The 19,931-nt window shown below is 39.8% G+C and overlaps 1 protein-coding gene across 1 annotated transcript; it reads right to left on the reverse strand.

Annotated features, from left to right (window-relative positions):
• Nucleotides 1–228: 228 nt before the first annotated feature.
• On the reverse strand, nt 229–4,727 carry LOC113939712 (keratin, type I cytoskeletal 27). Its single transcript, XM_035724651.1, has 8 exons — nt 4,270–4,727; nt 3,725–3,807; nt 3,193–3,349; nt 2,759–2,920; nt 2,542–2,667; nt 940–1,157; nt 667–716; nt 229–551 (listed from the first exon to the last, which is right to left on the reverse strand). The coding sequence occupies exons 1-8, from the start codon at nt 4,681–4,683 to the stop codon at nt 409–411; spliced, it is 1,353 nt and encodes a 450-aa protein (XP_035580544.1). The 5' UTR covers nt 4,684–4,727; the 3' UTR covers nt 229–408.
• Between the last annotated feature and the right edge of the window lie 15,204 nt (nt 4,728–19,931).

The following is a 19,931-nucleotide window of genomic DNA, read 5'->3' on the forward strand; positions in this document are numbered from 1 at the left end:
TTGCCAGCACTTAGAAAGTGTGCTTAACAAGTATTTATAGAAGGCAGGAGGAAGATTTAAAATTTTACAGAGATGTGAAAAAGACTCCAGCCAGTTTACCTGTTAAGTTTACTCCTAACTTGTGAAGGCCACTGAATTAAACAAACAAACAAACAAACAAACAAAATCAGATTCAGCTCCCCTTGTGGGTATGTTTAAAATGCAAAGATTGACCAGAACCAGTGAAAATGACTTGCAACAGGAAGAACTTTTATTGACACACCACCATAGAGAAAGTCAAAGAAATGTTACCATTCTACAAACAGCTTGTCTTAATTCATTGGAAGAAAAGCAGAAAAATAAGAGGGCTTTTATTTAGGAACCTAGCTTCAGTTTGGTATTTTAATTTAGGGGCTCTTCTTCTGGGGCTCAGGAAGGCACCCTCTGTTCACTCTTCACGTTGTTGGCTTTGGTGGCTTTCTCTTCCACAGTGTGAACTCTGGATGAGAGAACTTTGCCACGAGGATCTATTTCTTCAACAATTGTTTTAACCATGGTGGTTTTAGATGACTCTGAAATGACACATGAATTGTTAGAATTTATCAGATCCATGAAGGGGAAATAATTAACTCATCATTTGAAACTTATACAGGTACATTTTGAATGCTCAACACAGCTTTTGTTTACCTTTTATCTGATTTCCTGGTCCTCCATAGCCTTTTGATTTAACACAAGAGCTGTAACAATATAGAGAGCTTGCATTAATTATTTCACTCTATTTTGCTAAGGAAACTGGAAAACAAGGATTTAAGATGGGAGATCTCTGGATTCTGAAATAACACTAGAAGGGGTTTAGTTATACATGATATAGGTCACCAATACTTTGTACTTGGTTTCTAAAAACCTTTAATAACCTTAAAATAAAGTATAAAGTGTTTTCTCAGTAGAAGCTGTGCTTACCCATCCTCTCCATCAATCAGGCGGCAGTAGGTCTCGATTTCCTTCTCCAGGTGGACCTTGATGTCGAGCAGCTGCTCGTACTCCAGCTTCTGGCCCTCCGTCTCGGTTCTGACCTGGTGCAGCTGCTCCTCCAGGGCCCCGATCTGAGCCTGGATCTGGGCGAGCTGTGCACAGTAGTTGCCTTCAGTCTCGCTCAGGGAGCACTCCAGGGAGTGTTTCTATGGATCAGGAAGACATAGTTTAGTAGAAAGTGTCACAGTGTTGGCAGAGCACTTAAGAGATATTTAAAAGAGTTATCTTACACGATGCAAATAACCATATTTACCCCCAAAGAGTCCCCCTTGTTCAATATTAATTGTTGCCTTTATTAGATGTCATACTGTTTTTCTGTTTGAGAATGACACAGTTGGTGGTGAATGTCACTCATATGTCCAGGAGTGTTAGCAAAGATGAACTTGTTTCTTCATAGGGCACAGTCTAAAGATCCCTCTGCCCCACCTCTGCTTTGAGAGTCTGGCACAATTTGCCACATTTCCCAGGAATAAAAGTCACCCTACAGTTTGCTACTTTGTTTCTAATCACATGACAGTCTTGTCTCATGGAGATTGTAGCTCTTCTATAAAATTAATAACCCCATAGTGAACTGGGTAAACTTTCCCAAAGTAGACTGACCCAAAGAAAAGAATGATGTTTTTAAACTTTAAATGGTTTGTGAATCCAAATGGGTTTATAAAGTGTTTCTCCTAAAGAGGGATGCTTGCTATACTTGTAGGTGGAATGAAAATAAAAGTGTCTTCCTCTTTCAGCTGCAAGAATTTTTATGCCAAGTCCTAATTTTATATACATTCATACCCTCTTTTGTGGATAAACTCTGAAGGTTTGTCTACTAGCCGTAGCGGGAGAAGTATACACGCGGGAGTTAGGTAATTTGGAGAGAAGTTCAGGTTCCTTCGTATTCAACTGTGGGGCTCTGGGAAAACTGCCTAACTTTTTTTTTTTTTTTAACTGCTTAACTTCTTTGAATCTCAGATTGTTCTTTTGAAAATAATGATAGGAATTATAAAGTCTGCCCTGCCCAAGCCCCAGGGTTATTGTGGACTCAAGTGGGAGAAAGTGCTGGGCAAAACCTTAATGAAAAGGTTACTATTATTATCAAAGGTGTTTAGCTTTAGAGGCAACATTCATGCCTCCACTTTGCTTCTTGTTTATGCCACTTAAAAAGGAACTTCTAAGTGTTCTTAATTAAAGTGGCCCAAAGGAATGCCAGATGAAGAAGATAGGAGGGGTGGGAACGCATTTTTGCATTCCAGGGAGGATGGTTTATCTTTTGACTTGGGAGAGAAGATTCAGGGTAGAAACTATTTTCTTTTCCGAGTACTTCAAAATAACTGTACTTGCTAATTTCCAATGTTTCATAATTATGAGAACCTAGGTCTACTTTTCAGGCCAAGAGGGTTCTGCTGTGAAAAATGCAAATGTGGCTTATGTCAAGTCCGGCGATTAATGGATAAAAACGAAGGTAAGTAATAAGACGTGAAAGAAATGCTCTTTACATTTCTTCCCCACTTCTGAAACCAATCTTTTTTGATACTTTTTACTGACCATTGCCAAGAGGGACTGGAGTTCGATCTCCAGGGTTTGAAGAGTACGTTTCATCTCGGTAAGCTCATTCCGAGCTGAGGTGGTGGCACCAGCATCATCAGAAATCTGCTGCTGCAGGGAAGCGCTCTGAAAGGTTGGAGAGGTGGGGGGTGTTAGGGTGCTGCCGGCCTTGCATCAGCGCCCAGGGCCACGCAGGCGTGCCCTGGTGGGGTTTTACCTTCTCATTGAACCAGGCCTCCGCGTCCCTGCGGTTCTGCTCGGCCAGGTCTTCGTACTCCGCCCGCATGTTGTTCAGCAGGACCGTGAGGTCCACCCCGGGCGCCGCGTTCATCTCCACGTTCACGTTCCCTCCAGCCGCGCACTGCAGCGCCTTCATTTCCTGAAAGAAATTTGTTTGACCACGTTAGGAGCTGAATATTTTCAGAGGAACCAGACCGACAGGATACATGAGGTTAGAAACTTTTTAAAAAAGGTTTGTTCTTTGGAGGCCTATGGATAGAAACATTTCCAAACAATCTAAGCCACGCAGAGAAACTGACGAGTTCCTTCTGGAATATTGATGGCGGACATTGTTATACCTGTCACCTGAAATTCATTTTTAAGTTTTGGGAGCAAGGCGGATTGTGGAATCGGGGGAGACAGAGGACCTACCTCCTCGTGATTCTTCTTGAGGTAAGCCAGCTCCTCGCTCAGGGTTTCCAGCTGGATCTCTAGGTCGGTTCGGCAGAGAGTCAGCTCATCCAGCACCCTGCGCAAACCGCTGACATCCGCATCAACGCTCTGGTGAAGGGCCTGTTCATTTTCAAACCTTAGAAAATATTTGACAGTTGCATCACCTTAGTCCCATCACTTTCTGGGTCATCATAAAACGCCAACCATGCATCAAGGTCAAACTGTTAAAATACACTCAAAGCTTCAGTTAGACTGCCCATAATGCAATCAGCAAATTTCTTTGAAGCAAGAGAATGGGAACACTCAAAATTCTCTTTCATATGATCTTGACATTCATTTGTCTCGGTTCCTAAATTTCCCAAGTAAAATATATCATTCAGCTGGTCATTCTTACATGCATTTGGTTTAAAGCAAATAAACAAAGTCAAACAATTGAGGTGACCTCTGATAGCTTAGATTAAAGGGGGAAATGTTGAAATAACTTCTTTAGTTTCTCTTCAGCTCTACTCACTTTAGCCTGAAGTCATCAGCCGTAAGTCTTGCATTATCATTTTGCAGGATAACATTGGCATTGCTGGTAGTTGCAGAAATGATCTGATAAATGGGAAGTTAGTTAGGAGTTAGGAAATGTCACATTTCCTTGAAAGAAAGTCACCTTTGAAATTATCGTAATCTTTCTGGCATTCTGTCTCCAACAATAAGATGATTCTTTTGCAAATGGGAAATTAAGTATAGCCTTTTTTACTCTTCACCCCACCCATAAAAAAACCCTTTCTATGGAAAAAGTTATAAATAATATAGCAGGAGATGGTGGGCAGTTTTTGATATTTTCATATTACAAAAAGCATAAACATGCATACCTCGTACCAGGTATGGGTGAGCCATGTTCAAAGATTAGGATTTGAAAAGAAATTATTTTTAATATTCATAATGCACTACGGAAAATCCGAGGCTGAGAGCAAAGCCCTGCTGTGTGTGACAGCTTACGCATTTGTGGGTGCTTGTGTGGCTGAATATTCTTAGCGGTATTAACCCTCATGACATTGTGCTTCTTACCTGGTTCCTAAGGTCATCAATTATTGGGAAGTATCTGCTGTAATCATGATCAAGACCACGGCAAGAACCAGGCCCGAATTTCTCATACCATCCCTTGATCTTCTGCTCCAGATCGGCGTTGGCCTCCTCTAGTGCTCGCACATTCTCCAGGTAGGAGGCTAAGCGGTCATTGAGGTTCTGCATGGTCACCTTCTCGTTGCCCGACAGGAGGCCGTGTTCATTCCCGGTGAAGGCAGCGCAAGAAGCACTTCCCCCACCCAGTCCCCCACCATAGCCTCCTGCAGATGAGCTGCCCCCAAAAGCGCAAGAAAAGCCACTTCCAATGCCTGGCACACCGCATGCGTTTCCAGCCCCAAAACCTGCTCCCCCGCTGGAGCCAAGCCGTCTGGATGCAGAAGAAAAGCGCACAGACATGATGTCCAGACCCAGAGAGATTGTTCCTGGAGTGAAGCTCTGATGGCAAATGTCCTGCTCAAACAGTTGAGTTTGTCTTTATATACACATTATCAGGGTGTTTCTTGATGAACCTAGCTACCCATAGCAAACTGGTGTTTGCCAGCTCATCATGAATTATTCATAATTGGGTGATTTTTTTTTTTTTAATGAATGCCTTCACCCTACTGTGTCCATTTCTGTAGGTGGATAGTTACCTTGGGGTTATTTGTTATCTCCAAAATGGGATAGGGAGGAGTATTATCAAGATTATTACAGTGATGCATTTCAAATTTAGTATGAGCAATCCTTCCTGTCTTCCAGGTTTCAGGACTACAAAACTCCTATAAGAATAAAAAAGTGTGATAGACAGATTTCTCTTTCTCTTGCTCAAACCAGCGATATTACATTTTCTCCAGCAAGTGAGCCATCATAGTCATGGGTCTCAGTGGATAATATGGTCTTTCTTTCAGATATATTGAAAATGATTTCAAGACTATGGGCTCATAGTACCAGAGGAAGGAGCCATCTTAAATGAGAAATGAGGATTTAAATGGACTCTTCTGGAGTCCATTTCTGTCTCTTTCTGGAGACAGAAAGTCTTCCTTGATCCTTATCCCTCCTGAATTACCATTTCATCTTTGCTGGTTTTCTGTCTAAGGTATAAATAAAGGTATTGGTTAATTTCTCTGGGCCCAGTTTTCTTATCTGTAAAATGAAGGGACTAAAATGGCCAGCCTGTATGTTCCATTTCTATTCCCAGATTTCTTGTATTTTTACATTTCTTCTTTTCATTATTTCTGGAAAAATTTTCTGCGTTCACTTCCCATCCTACTCACTCCCAAATTGTGGTCCCAGCACTTCATTGAAATTAACTCTCAGCTTGCTAATTATCCCACATCCAATCCAGTCTCATGTTTATTCTCCTACACCCTCTTGGACACATTTGATACTGACCAGGCTTACTGAATTTTGAACAATTGCCTTCTAAAAATACTTCTATTAGAATATTTGTTCCCTCCTCTTCTTTCTTACATTTGGTGAATCTTTGCTCTAGATCTTGTCATTCCTTATAGTTTTGTGATTTGCACTCTTGTTTTCTACACATTGTCCTTTGGTGCTGTCATCCCTTCTTGTCACTTTGACTGTAGGTGAATCGTTTCTAAATATACATCTTTAACACTGGCCTGTGTCCCAGTCTAGACCCGCGCCTCACTATGCCCACCAGACATTTCTACTGGATGATTTCTAGCTCAACACTCAATCACCTTGTCATCAAACTTTGATCTTTTGTATCTTTTTTTTCATTGCCTGTTGGTGGAATTACCCTGAGTCATGCTCAGGGTAATGCTAAGAAATATATCATTTCTATCATCTTCTACTAGCCTGCATCCAGCAAGTCACTAGGTCCAATTGAATCTACTTCTGCAGTGTCTCTTGAAGCATTTTTCTCTTTTCTATTTTTCTTCTATCATTTTTTTTTCAGCTCAATGATTGGATTTTTGGTTCAAGTCTTTTTCCTTTCCATCCTGGTCAGTAGGCAGAGCAGTAAGTTGAGGTATCATTCCTAAAATAATACACCACCATTCATGTAACTGAAAGAATGTGAGTTCTTGGATCAAACATCTCAGCATTCACATCCCAGTTCTGCAACTTTCTGACTGTGTGACCAGTGCAAAGTTCCTTCTTGCCAAGCCTCCATTTCTAAGATGGAGACATGACTTGTGTTTTTGTGAGGCTATTAAATGGTAGTTACATTTGTTTTTGTTTTTGTTTTTAATTTTTTATTGTTATGTTAATCACTATACATTACATCATTAGTTTTTGATGTAGCATTCCATGATTCATTGTTTGTGGATAACACACAGTGCTCCACGCAGAATGTGCCCTCTTTAATACCCATCACCAGGCTAACCCATCCCCCCACGCCCCTCCCCTCTAGAACCCTCAGTTTGTTTTTCAGAGTCCATCGTCTCTCATGGTTCGTCTCCCCCTCCGACTTTCTCCCCTTCATTATTCTCCTCTTGCTATCTTCTTCTTCTTCTTTTTTTTTCTTAACATATATTGCATTATTTGTTTCAGGAGTACAGATCTCTGATTCAACAGTCTTGTGCAATTCACAGCGCTCACCATAGCACATACCCTCCCCAATGTCTATCACCCAGCCACCTCATCCCTCCCACCACCCATCACTCCAGCAACCCTCAGTTAGTTTCCTGAGATTAGGAATTCCTCATATCAGTGAGGTCATATGATACATATTTTTCCATGATTGACTTATTTCACTCAGCATAACACCCTCCAGTTCCATCCACGTCATTGCAAATGGCAAGATCTCATTCCTTTTGATGGCTGCATAATATTCCATTGTGTATATATACCACCTCTTCTTTATCCATTCATCTGTCGATGGACATCTTGGCTCTTTCCACAGTTTGGCTATTGTGGACATTGCTGCTATAAACATCGGGGTGCACGTACCCCTTTGGATCCCTACATTTGTATCTTTGTGGTAAATACCCAGTAGTGCAATTGCTGGATCAGATGGTAGCTCTATTTTCAACTGTTTGAGGAACCTCCATACTGTTTTCCAGAGTGGTTGCACCAGCTTGCATTCCCACCAACAGTGTAGGAGGGTTCCCCTTTCTCCACCAACATCTGTCATTTCCTGACTTGTTAATTTTAGCCATTCTGACTGGTGTGAGGTGGTATCTCATTGAGGTTTTGATTTGGATTTCCCTGATGCTGAGTGATGTTGAGCACTTTTTCATGTGTCTGTTGGCCATTTGGACGTCTTCTTTGGAAAAATGACTGTTCATGTCTTCTGCCCATTTCTTGATTGGATTATTTGTTCTTTGGCTGTTGAGTTTGATAAGTTCTTTATAGATTTTGGATACTAGCCCTTTGTCTGATATGTCGTTTGCAAATATTTTCTCCCATTCTGTCGGTTGTCTTTTGGTTTTGTGGACTGTTTCTTTTGCTGTGCAAAAGCTTTTTATCTTGATGAGATCCCAATAGTTCATTTTTGCCCTGGCTTCCCTTGCCTTTGGTGATGTTTCTAGGAAGAAATTGTTGAGGCTGAGGTCAAAGAGGTTGCTGCCTGTGTTTAGGATGTTGATGGACTCCTGTCTCACGTTTAGGTCTTTCAACCATTTGGAGTCTATTTTTGTGTGTGGTGTAAGGAAATGGTCCAGTTTCATTCTTCTGCATGTGGCTGTCCAATTTTCCCAACACCATTTGTTGAAGAGACTGTCTTTTTTCCATTGGACATTCTTTTCTGCTTTGTCAAAGATGAGTTGACCATAGAGTTGAGGGTCCATTTCTGGGCTCTCGATTCTGTTCCATTGATCTATGTGTCTGTTTTTGTGCCAGTACCATACTGTCTTGAGGATGACAGCTTTGTAATAGAGCTGGAAGTCCGGAATTGGGATGCCGCCAGCTTTGCTTTTCTTTTTCAATATTCCTCTGGCTATCCGGGGTCTCTTCTGGTTCCATACAAATTTTAGGATTATTTGTTCCATTTCTTCGAAAAAAGTGGATGGTATTTTGATGGGGATTGCATTGAATGTGTAGATTGCTCTAAGTAGCATTGACATCTTCACAATATTTGTTCTTCCAGTCCATGAGCATGGAATGTTTTTCCATTTCTTTGTGTCTTCTTCAATTTCTTTCACGAGTATTTTATAGTTTTTTGAGTACAGATCCTTTGCCTCTTTGGTTAAATTTATTCCTAGGTATCTTATGGTTTTGGGTGCAATTGTAAATGGGATCAACTCCTTGATTTGTCTCTCTTCTGTCTTGTTGTTGGTGTATAGGAATGCCACTGATTTCTGTGCACTGATTTTATATCCTGCTACTTTACTGAATTCCTGTATGAGTTCTAGCAGTTTTGGGGTGGAGTCTTTTGGGTTTTCCACATACAGTATCATATCATCTGCAAAGAGTGAGAGTTTGACTTCCTCTTTGCCGATTTGGCTGCCTTTGATTTCTTTTTGTTGTCTGATTGCTGTGGCTAGGACTTCTAAACTATGTTGAATAGCAGTGGTGAGAGTGGACATCCCTGCCGCGTTCCTGACCTTAGGGGGAAAGCTCTCAGCATTTCCTCATTGAGAATGATATTCACTGTAGGTTTTTCATAGATGGCTTTTATGATATTGAGGTATGTACCCTCTACCCCTGTTCTCTGAAGAGTTTTGATCAAGAAAGGATGCTGTACTTTGTCAAATGCTTTTTCTGCATCTATTGAGAGGATCATATGATTCTTGTTCTTTCTTTTGTTAATGTATTGTTTCACGTTGATTGATTTGTGGATGTTGAACCAACCTTTCAGCCCAGGGATAAATCCCACTTGGTCCTGGTGAATAATCCTTTTAATGTACTGTTGGATCGTATTGGCTAGTATTTTGGTGAGAATTTTTGCATCCATGTTCATCAAGGATATTGGTCTGTAATTCTCCTTTTTGATGGGGTCTTTGTCTGGTTTTGGGATCAAGGTAATGCTGGCCTCATAAAATGAGTTTGGAAGTTTTCCTTCCATTTCTAGTTTTTGGAACAGTTTCAGGAGAATAGGTATTAATTCTTCTTTAAATGTCTGATAGAATTCCCCTGGGAAGCCATCTGGCCCTGGGCTTTTGTTTGTTGGGAGTTTTTTGATGACTGCCTCAATTTCCTTAGTGGTTATAGGTCTGTTCAGGTTTTCTATTTCTTCCTGGTTCAATTTTAGTAGTTGATACATTTCTAGGAATGCACCCATTTCTTCCAGGTTATCTAATTTGCTGGCATAGAGTTGCTCATAATATGTTCTTATAATTGTTTGTATTTCTTTGGTGTTGGTTGTGATCTCTCCTCTTTCATTCATGATTTTGTTGATTTGGGTCATTTCTCTTTTCTTTTTGATAAGTCTGGCCAGGGGTTTATCAATGTTGTTAATTCTTTCAAAGAACCAGCTCCTAGTTTCATTGATCTGTTCTACTGTTCTTTTGGTTTTTATTTCATTGATTTCTGCTCTGATCTTTATTATTTCTCTTCTCCTGCTGGGTTTAGGCTTTATTTGCTGTTTTTTCTCTAGCTCCTTTAGGTGTAGGGTTATGTTGTGTATTTGAGACCTTTCTTCTTTCTTGAGAAAGGCTTGTATTGCTATATACTTTCCTCTCAGGACTGCCTTTGCTGTATCCCAAAGATTTTGAGCAGTTGTGTTTTCATTTTTCATTTTCATCGGTTTCCATGAATTTTTTAAATTCTTCTTTAATTTCCTGGTTGACCCATTCATTCTTTAGTAGGATGCTCTTTAGCCTCCATGTATTTGAGTTCCTTTCCGACTTTCCTCTTGTGATTGAGTTCTAGTTTCAAAGCATTGTTGTCTGAAAATGTGCAGGGAATAATCCCCATCTTTTGGTACCGGTTGAGACCTGATTTGTGACCTAGGATATGATCAATTCTGGAGAATGTTCCATGGGCACTAGAGAAGAATGTGTATTCCATTGCTTTGGGATGGAATGTTCTGAATATGCCTGTGAAGTCCCTTTGGTGCAGTGTGTCATTTAAAGTCTCTATTTCCTTGTTGATCTTTTGCTTAGATGATCTGTCCATTTCAGTCAGGGGGTGTTAAAGTCCCCCACTATTATTGTATTGTTGTCAATGTGTTTCTTCGCTTTTGTTATTAATGCCTTATATAATTGGCTGCTCCCATGTTAGGGGCATAGATATTTACAATTGTTAGATCTTCTTGGTGGATAGACCCTTTAAGTAGGATATAGTGTCCTTCTTCATCTCTTATTACAGTCTTTGTTTTAAAATCTAATTTGTCTGATATAAGGATGGCCACCCCAGCTTTCTTTTGGTGTCCATTAGCATGGTAAATGGTTTTCCACCCCCTCACTTTCAATCTGGGCGTGTCTTTGGGTCTAAAATGAGTCTTTTGCAGACAGCATATTGATGGGTCTTGTTTTTTAATCCAATCTGATAGCCTGTGTCTTTTGATTGGGGCATTTAGCCCATTTACATTCAGAGTAACTATTGAAAGGTATGAATTTAGTGCCATTGTATTGCCTGTAAGGTGACTGTGACTGTATATTGTCTGTGTTCCTTTCTGGTCTATGCTGCTTTTAGGCTCTCTCTTTGCTTAGAGGACCCCTTTCAATATTTCTTATAGGGCTGGTTTTGTGTTTGCAAATTCCTTTAGTTTTTGTTTGTCCTGGAAGCTTTTTATCTCTCCTTCTATTTTCAATGACAGCCTAGCTGGATATAGTATTCTTGGCTGCATATTTTTCTCGTTTAGTGCTCTGAAGATATCCTGCCAGTCCTTTCTGGCCTGCCAGGTCTCTGTGGATAGGTCTGTTGCCAATCTAATGTTTCTACCATTGTAGGTTACATATCTCTTCTCCCGAGCTGCTTTCAAGATTTTCTCTTTGTCTCTGAGACTCGTAAGTTTTACTATTAGATGTTGGGGTGTTGACCTATTTTTATTGATTTTGAGAGGGGTTCTCTGTGCCTCCTGGATTTTGATGCCTGTTTCCTTCCCCACATTAGGGAAGTTCTCTGCTATTATTTGCTCCAATATACCTTCTGCCCCTCTCTCTCTTTCTTCTTCTTCTGGGATCCCAATTATTCTAATGTTGTTTCATCTTATCGTATCGCTTATCTCTCGAATTCTGCCCTTGTGATCCTGTAGTTGTTTATCTCTCTTTTTCTCAGCCTCTTTATTTTCCATCATTTGGTCTTCTATATTGCTGATTCTCTCTTCTGCCTCATGTATCCTAGCAGTTAGTGCCTCCATTTTTGATTGCACCTCAATAGCCTTTTTGATTTCGACTTGGTTAGATTTTAGTTCTTTTATTTCTCCAGAAAGCGTTTCTCTAATAACTTCCACGCTTTTTTCAAGCCCAGCTAGTATCTTTAAAGTCATGATTCTGAACTCTAGGTCTGACATCGTACTAATGTCCGTATTGAGTAGGTCCCTGGCTGACGGTACTATCTCTTGTTCTTTTTGCTGAGGTGATTTTTTTTGTCTTGTTTTTTTGTCCAGAGGAGAATAGATGAATGAGAGAACAAAATGCTAACAGGTTAAAAACGTCCCCAGCAAATATACTCTAAACAAATCAGAAAAGACTTGAAACCAGGGGAAAAGAAAAGGAAAGAGAGAAAAAAGAGAGAAAAAAAAAGAAAAAGATAAAAACAAATAAAAACAGAACAAAACAAAACAAAAAAACAGAAGATGATCAAATATGATCAGGCTAGTGCATAGATCAGTGCCAGACAGTAGATTTTGGGTGTAGTTTGGTCTGTTAGAAAAAAGTGCCTCCTAAAATTTTAAAGGAAGAAAGAATTATATATGTACAAAATAAGAGTTGATACAATGAAGGGATGGAAGTTGACTGTAAAGATGAAAATTATAAAAGGTTTTATAAAAGGAATTGATAAGAAGTTGTTTGAAAAAAGAAAGAAGAAGATTAAAAAAAAGGGAGACAGTGTGATTAGGCAGACTAGAACAAAGCCATACAGTAGTGATTTAGGGTATATTTTGATCTGTTCGAAGAAACTGTATCTCAAAATTTTAAAGAAAAGAACTTATATATATATGCCAATAATAAGGGGAACTACTATGAAGGGGAAAATATGACTCTAAAAATGAAAAATAAAAAACGTTTTTTTAAAAAAGGGATTGATAAGATGTTGGTTGAATAGGGGAAAAAAATTAAAAAAAAAACAGGTAAAAAAATTAACTTTGAAAAACTAATGAATCATGGTAAAAAAGCCATGAATTCTATGTGCAGTATTCCCCTAGCGCTGGAGTTCTCCCGTTCTCCTTGATCGGTAAACTTGGTCTTGGCTTGCTGGCTGTTCGTGCTGATCTTCTGGGGGAGGGGCCTGTTGCCATGGTTCCCAAACCTCTTTGCCGGAGACGGAATTGCCCCGCCCTTGTCGGTGCAGGCTAAGCCATCTGCTCGGGTTTGCTCTCAGGAGCTTTTGTTCCCTGAAAGCTCCCGGCACAGCTTTGGAGGACGAGAGTGAAAATGGTGGCCTCCCAATCTCCGCCCGGAGGAGCTGAGAACTCAGGGCCCCGCTCCTCATTGCGCTCCCAGAGAAAAGCAGTCACTCACGTGTCCCCGGTCTCTGGCTGCACTCCGTGCTCACCCAGCCTGTGACCGAGCGTTTCTGTCTCTGGCACCCGACCCCATGTGGAGTCTCCAAACCCAGCAGATCCCTGCGGTGCGCTCCCGCACTGCATCTCCCCGGGGAGGAAGGGGAGTCTCCTGGATCTGCTGCTCGTTGGGTCCCCGCTGGAGGAGCAGTGGCCCGACTGGGCTGCGGATCACAGTTTATGGCAACCCCAAGCTGATAGCCCACGCCTTGGGTCCGTCTCTGCAGCCAGCTTCCCTGCTCCGATACCAGGGAGCTCTGCCGCACTCAGGCACCCCCGATCTTTTTGTGACCCCGAGGGTCCTGAGACCACACTGTCCCGCGAGGGTTCCACCCCCTGCTTAGCCACTGGAGCGATGTCCCTCAGTGGAGCCGACTTCTAAAAGTTCTGATTTTGTGCTCCACGGCTCTATCACGTGCCAGAAGCGGCTGATGGAGGCCCCCTCCCCCACTGTCTACCCTCCCGAATATTGCCTTGGATTCACTTCTCCGCATGTCCTACCTTCCAGTAAGTGGTCGCTTCTCTGTTCAGAGAGTTGTTGCTACTCTCTTCTTCGATCTCCTGTTGAGTTCGTAGGTGTTCAGAATGGTTTGATCCCTATTCAGCTGAATTCCTGAGAGCAGACGAAATCCAGGTCTCCTACTCCTCCACCATCTTGCTCCGCCCTCTGGTAGTTACATTTGTAAAGCAACTATGCTTGTCAATAATATGTAGTCAGTAAGTATATCTTTCCTTTTCCCACTTTCCTACAGTTTAAAGTCAATGGACTATAAGCTAGATAAAGCTCCTTTGCCTGACATGTAACTTTCTTCTTGAGGGAGGTCGTACCTACCTGACTTGTTCATTCTTTCATTTTACCGTTCTTCTCCCCTCCCTCCTTTTGGTCTTTGCTCGTGTTGTTCTCTCCAGTTGAGATTATTTGAGATCTTGCATTTGCCAAGAACAATGGACATCCCTTTCAATTATATAGATTGCAAATGAAATTGCTAAAAATATAAATTTTCATGACTTAATAAGTGAATTTGCAGAAAAGCAAGCCAGAAAAATCTGTTGATCAATCAAGAAATCATATTAATAAAGCATTAGAATTTATTGTATTACACTAAATTATGACATCAAAAGTGTTATTTTTTGCAATGTATAAGATTATATTATGTGTGTATTAGTACTACCTCTACTATATGTTTTAAGTAATAAAATATTTTTAAAGAAAAAAAATGTATGGGTTAGTACTTCTAACTGAACTTCTTCCTGACTTTTGAACAAGGGACCTGATTTTTCATTTTGCACTAGGGCCCACAAATTAGGTAGCTATCTCTGGTTGTTGGGTCCTTCTCTGGGGTAGCTGAAAAGTTCTAGAGAAAACACCTGCAGATACTTGAGTGTTTCCCACAAAAGAATGCTTACTACCCATTCACCCTGGAGTGAAATACACACACACACACACACACACAGACACACACACACACAGAGGCTCCAAATATTTTTAGGGCCTTACTCTTAAAGATGAGCAGAATTTTAAAAATCACCATACATTAAAAAACACTCCAACATGAAAGACAAAGACTCAAAGAAAGAAGCAAAAAAATGGCACTTGAGAAATAGACAATAAAGGAAGCTGAAGAAAACTTAAAAAAAAAAAGAAACCAGGGATGCCTGGGTGGCTCAGTCAGTTAAGCAACTGCTTTTGGCTCAGGTCATGAACCCAGGGTCCTGGGATCGAGTCCCACATCAGGCTCCCTGCTCAGCGGAGAGTCTGCTCCTCCCTCTTTCCTGGTCGCTCCCCTTGCTTTGTGTTCTCTCTGACAAATAAATAAAATCTTAAAAAAACACAACTACCTATGATTAATGCCCTTAGAAGTAACAAAAATACTACATTTTTGAAACATGAATACAGTATCATTAAAATTAAACAGCAGAGCACAAGAATGGGCTCTAAGAATGAAAAAAATAAGTCCTAAAATAACTTCAATGGATGGGTTGGAAAATAAGCTTCAAAAAAAAAAATCTCCCTAACAGTTGAACAAAGTTCAAAAAGATGGATAAAAGATAGGATTAGAAAATTAGAGGCTTAGTCCAAGAAGAGCAACCTTAAGTAAATCTTTCAGAAAGAGAGAAAGGAGAAATGATGAAGAAATTATTTTATAAACATATCTTCTAATACTACTTGGAACTAAGGGACTGAGCTTCTAAATTGAGAGAGGCTATCAAGAACTATGAGTAATAAATGAAAAAGAATCACAGCAGAGCACGTGCTCAATTTATTTCAGAGAACCATGGAGAAAAAGAGAACTCTTAAAGTGTCAGAAGAAAAGACAACACCCATTCAGTGATGGGGAAATCCGAACAGCCCTGGACTTCTCAACTACTCTGGAAGCCATGACTCCAGTGAAGAATATTTTGAAATTCTACTTGAAAATGATGTCCAATATAAAATTCTCTACATTGACAATTGATCGTGAGTGAGGGTGGAATAAAACTATTTTCAGACATGAAAGGTCTCAAAAAATCAATTTCCCTCACACACTTTGTCAGGAAACCACTAGAGGGAAAAATGAACAAGAAAAGAGAAAGCTTAGAATCCAAGAAACGGGGTCCCAGTACAAGTGCACCAAATGCATGACCCTGATGATAGCTGGGTAGCAAGTTGGGAAATCCAATACAAGGTGGGAGGATTCGGAGTGTGAGATCTGCAGGGGATAGATGAAAATGATCAATAGTTTTGTTCATGTAGGAAAGAGGCATGAGAGATTAAGATACACAGGAAACCAAGTTAGTAAAAATGTTAGAAAAATATTGCTTGTATGAAGAACAAAAAGTTGTACAAGAAAATGTGGCAGACACTGCTCAACACAACAATGAACACTATCTACCTAGTCATAATTGTGCGAAGACTGAACATTGATTTAACCAAAGATTGTGGTATAGTTATGTTAGGAAGAGAAGAAAAGTGGTAAAGGCAAAACTCTCAACTTTCTTTTAAGAGCACAATATATGATATGTAAAACTGGTAAATCAAGAAATATTGAATAAAGCATATTATTTAAAAGTCTAGAGGTAAAGATGACAATGAATAGCTAAAAGAGTTGTAAATGGTTGCTTGTGGAGAGCAGGGCTTGAGGTAGAGGAAGGGAGAGAAAAAGACACTGTTGTTTTTTATTTTTACTTTTAGCATGATATAACTGTTAAAACAAAGTGCATTCATTACTTTGATAAAAGGTAAAAGTTTATTTAAAACTAGCCAAGAAAAATAAAATCCCAAATGCATGTTTCACTGTAAAATTTACAAATAAAGTTGATACAGAATGCAGTTTAAAAAATAGACACTATGGCTTCTCCATGTCTAGCAGTTAAATAAGACTAGATGAAATACCTAATGCTGGATAAATTATTGTAAAATGCCTTTTAAATTCATATCTAAGGTCAAAAGAAAATAAAGGAAGACATAAAAAAAAAAAAAGAAAACACAAAGAGCTGAAACGTGAGTGGTGAGCAGACACAGAAGCTTGAGCTGCTCTAGAAATATGCTCAGAACAGAAACAGATTTTTCTGGTTAAGAGCCCTAGTGAGGAATAAGATTTGGACCTGACCAAGTGTCGTAGCTGAACCTGAGACCCCACTTAAAGCTGTATGCCCCAAAGTCTATGTCATCAGTAGAAAGGATGAAGTTAGAAAAATCTCCATGCTGGCAAAGTGGAGAAATCAGCAGGTCATTCTGTTGCCAATGGAACTGACTAAGAATTCAATACAATGAATATTATTAATACTTGATAATGACTTATAATCATAGCCTTACTCTGATACAGTCTTACGATTTGAATTTATGCCCACTTAGTCTGAGAACCCCAATCCAAGAAATTCATTTAAGACATTTTCAGGTTGGGGTGTCTGGGTGGCTTGGTTGGTTAAGTGCCCAACTCTTGATATCAGGTCAGGTCTTGATCTCAGAGTTGTGAGTTCAAGTCCTGTGTTGGGGTCCACGCTGAGTGTGGAGCTTACTTAAAAATAAAAAATAAAAAATAAAAAAAATTTTTAAAAGATGTTTTCAGGTTGGTACTGCTTCATAGTACCCTGGAGAAATCATCTCAGTTCTGGCCCTGCAGGACTCCCAAAGTTAAATTCTAACCACATACACAGTCATAATAAAATAAAATAAACATGTGAAGAAACAAACATGTATGACTAAGAGCCAACACTAAACACAGTCTACAAAATAGAATGTCAAAGACCAATGATAATGAGATAACAAGAAATTGTATGCAAAAAAAGTGTGGTTTTTTGTGTGTGTGTGTGTTTAGAGAAGTGAAAGAGAGAACTGGAAGTGTTCCAAATGAATAACTCTTAAAAATGACTAGGTCAATTTTAAATGGAAAAGAAATGGATGAGGAGGATGAGGAGTGCACTTTTCTAGATGAGCACTGAGCATCCCAGAACTGTTGTATCACCATATTGTACACCTGCAACTAATATAACACTGTGTGTTAATTATACTTGAATAAGAAAAAGAAATGGGAAATATAATGACTAAAATTAAAAATTTTAACTGAGGATTAAGCAACAGATAAGACACAACTAAGGAGGATAAGTAAATTGTAGGAAAAATAAAAGGTTATTATTCTAAATGAAAGAGAATGAGACAGAGGGAGGGAGTGAGGGAAGGAGGGAAAGAGAAAGAGGGAGAGAAAGGGAGATTGGAGAGAAACTCTGACATACGTTTCATTGGAGTCTCCCTAGAGACCATACTAATGGGGCAGAGGGTAAGATTTTCTAAATAGATTAGAAACAGTCCTCCAATTGAAGAGGCAATGTGAATTTAAGAATCTACTTCTAGTCACATTGTAGTGATGTGGAAGAACACCAAAGACAAAGAGAAGACCTTAAAGCAGCCAGAGAAAATAGAGTGCATCTACAGAGGAACCATAATTAGACTGTCAGTAGCTTCCACGAGCAACAACAGTGTCTTACTGGAATGATTTCTACAAGATACATTTTTTTAAAGATTGATTTATTTATTTTAGAGAGGGGGAGGATGAGCAGAGGGAGAGAGAAACTCAAGCAGACTCTGTGCTGAGAGCAGAGCCCGATGCAGGGCTCGATCTTACATCCTATGATATCATAACCTGAGCTGAAACCAAGAGTTGGATGCTTAACCAATGGCACCACCCAGGCACCTCTCTACAAAATATTAAGAAAAAATAATTATCACATTAAAACTGAGCACCAAGCAAAGCTGTCTTTCAAGAATAAGGTATGGATTCTGGGAAATCATGGCAATGGTTGCAGAATTTTTGAATCCTCACAAAGAAATCACACAGAACATTTATATCACAAAACCAGAGACCTGTGCACAACTTTTATAACAAATCTAGGTGACAAGGTATTACCATGAAACCCAAAATGTAAGTTGGTAGAACAAATTACCATTAGCCATTAGACTTCTGTGGGAAGGAGAGGGAATCCAGAGGCATCCGAAGGGTCTGATTATTGGAGAATTATGGAAAGCCAACTGAAAAGGACACCAGGTGAATTTGAGAAGATCAGGTAAAACTATAACTTGAAACTGGGTTTGCCTCTTGGTAGGTGTGGAGCCAAGACACAACCAAGCCAAAGAATAGGAAAAGAAAGGGTTTTACTTGCAATAAGTCAGGAGAACATCCTGGATATTTTCCAAAGCTGTGTCTCCCCAAACAACAAAATTAGGGAAGTTTTAAGGTAAGGGTGCATGTGTATTCACGGATGGGGCTTGGCAAGGGAGAATTCAGTAAAGAGTTGGGGCAAAAGTCATCCTAAGGGGACAGAGTCCAGGTTCTAGTTGATTGAAGTCATGGAGGGTCAGCATCACCAATTCTCTGTTCTGGTGAGTCTGGTGTTTGAGTGCTCAAAAGGGTTTAAGTCCTGTAAAAAACAACTCAAGGATGTGCGTTAGGTCAATCTTTATTTTTGAAATAGCACTGGAAGTCTTATCGTTGATTTGTTGTCTCTGATATGGTTAGGCTATTTCCTGGCCTGGTAGAGACTTAGTTTCTGCGTTCCCATTATTCCTTTAGAATCCTTAACTCCTGAGATTTTTGCACTTTGGGTCATTCCAACGCTTCCTAGGAAGTTCTGCAAGAAATGTGCTTGGACAAGGAGTGCTGGTCAGGCATAGATCACAAAATGGCTGGTCAGGCACAGACCACAGAATGGCTGGGGGCCTAAAATGACTTCTCTTACATTAAGAAAGCTATGACTTGTTTTTCCTTTTCTGGGGATCTCTAACCCTATCTACCTACAAAACTGGGAGAGTTTTGCCCATTCAGAAGTAGGTGAGTGGAAAGAGTCTTGAATGAGCTCAGACGGAAATGGTCTAGACCTTGTGAATTCTCAAAACCGACCAGCTGTGTCTCCCTTCCAGGAGAGTGCCCCACCATGAGAAGAAACCCCTGGAAGAAGAATCGAAACTGACCAGAATAAGGTCAGTAGAGATGAAGGGAAGAGAAGGTCCAGATACAGTGGAGAAGAGGAAAGGAGACAAGAAATTTGAAATCAAGCCAATATATTTTTGAACCCTAGATGAAAAATGAGAAAAGGGATCTATGTGCAGTTAGAAAAGCCATGTGGAACTATACTCATTCTAAGGTTAAGGAACATGAATTGCCTATAAAAATGAGCAGAAGAAAAGGATTGAGGTAAAATCTCACAAAATGGTAGCACACAAAAACAAAAAAGAAATTAGGAGCTGAATTACATCTCTATAGAAAATGAGAGGAGGCCAGAAAGACATGTCCACAAAACAGATTAAGATATAACTTACCATTTCAAAGTGACCTAAAATTCATTAAAAATGATGGAAGAAAAAACAATCAACATAAACCATAATTAGGACACTTAGAAATGAGAAGACAGAACTTAGGAAAGGATTAGAAATAAAACAACAACAAAAAAATCATTACACTGAATAAGAGCCAAACACAGGCAATGAGAAGTTTAGGGGAAATCAGTTCCCAGAGAAAAGACATATTCTGGTAATACACAATCTTAAGTCAAATGTTAGCAAATATAATTCAATAGTATATTAAATAGCATATACTATTCCAAGGGAGTGATTTAT

This window comes from Zalophus californianus, chromosome 16 (genome assembly GCF_009762305.2).
Source record: "Zalophus californianus isolate mZalCal1 chromosome 16, mZalCal1.pri.v2, whole genome shotgun sequence".
Lineage (NCBI taxonomy): Eukaryota > Metazoa > Chordata > Mammalia > Carnivora > Otariidae > Zalophus > Zalophus californianus.

Coding starts and splice junctions, on each gene's coding strand:
- LOC113939712 (XM_035724651.1), bottom strand. CDS start 4,683: ATGTCTGTGCGCTTTTCTTCTGCATCCAGACGGCTTGGCTCCAGCGGG. Junction 1,158..2,541: donor TCCAGTCCCTCTTGGCAATG/GTCAGTAAAAAG, acceptor CCTGATCCATAG/AAACACTCCCTGGAGTGCTC. Junction 717..939: donor CTGATTGATGGAGAGGATGG/GTAAGCACAGCT, acceptor ATATTGTTACAG/CTCTTGTGTTAAATCAAAAG.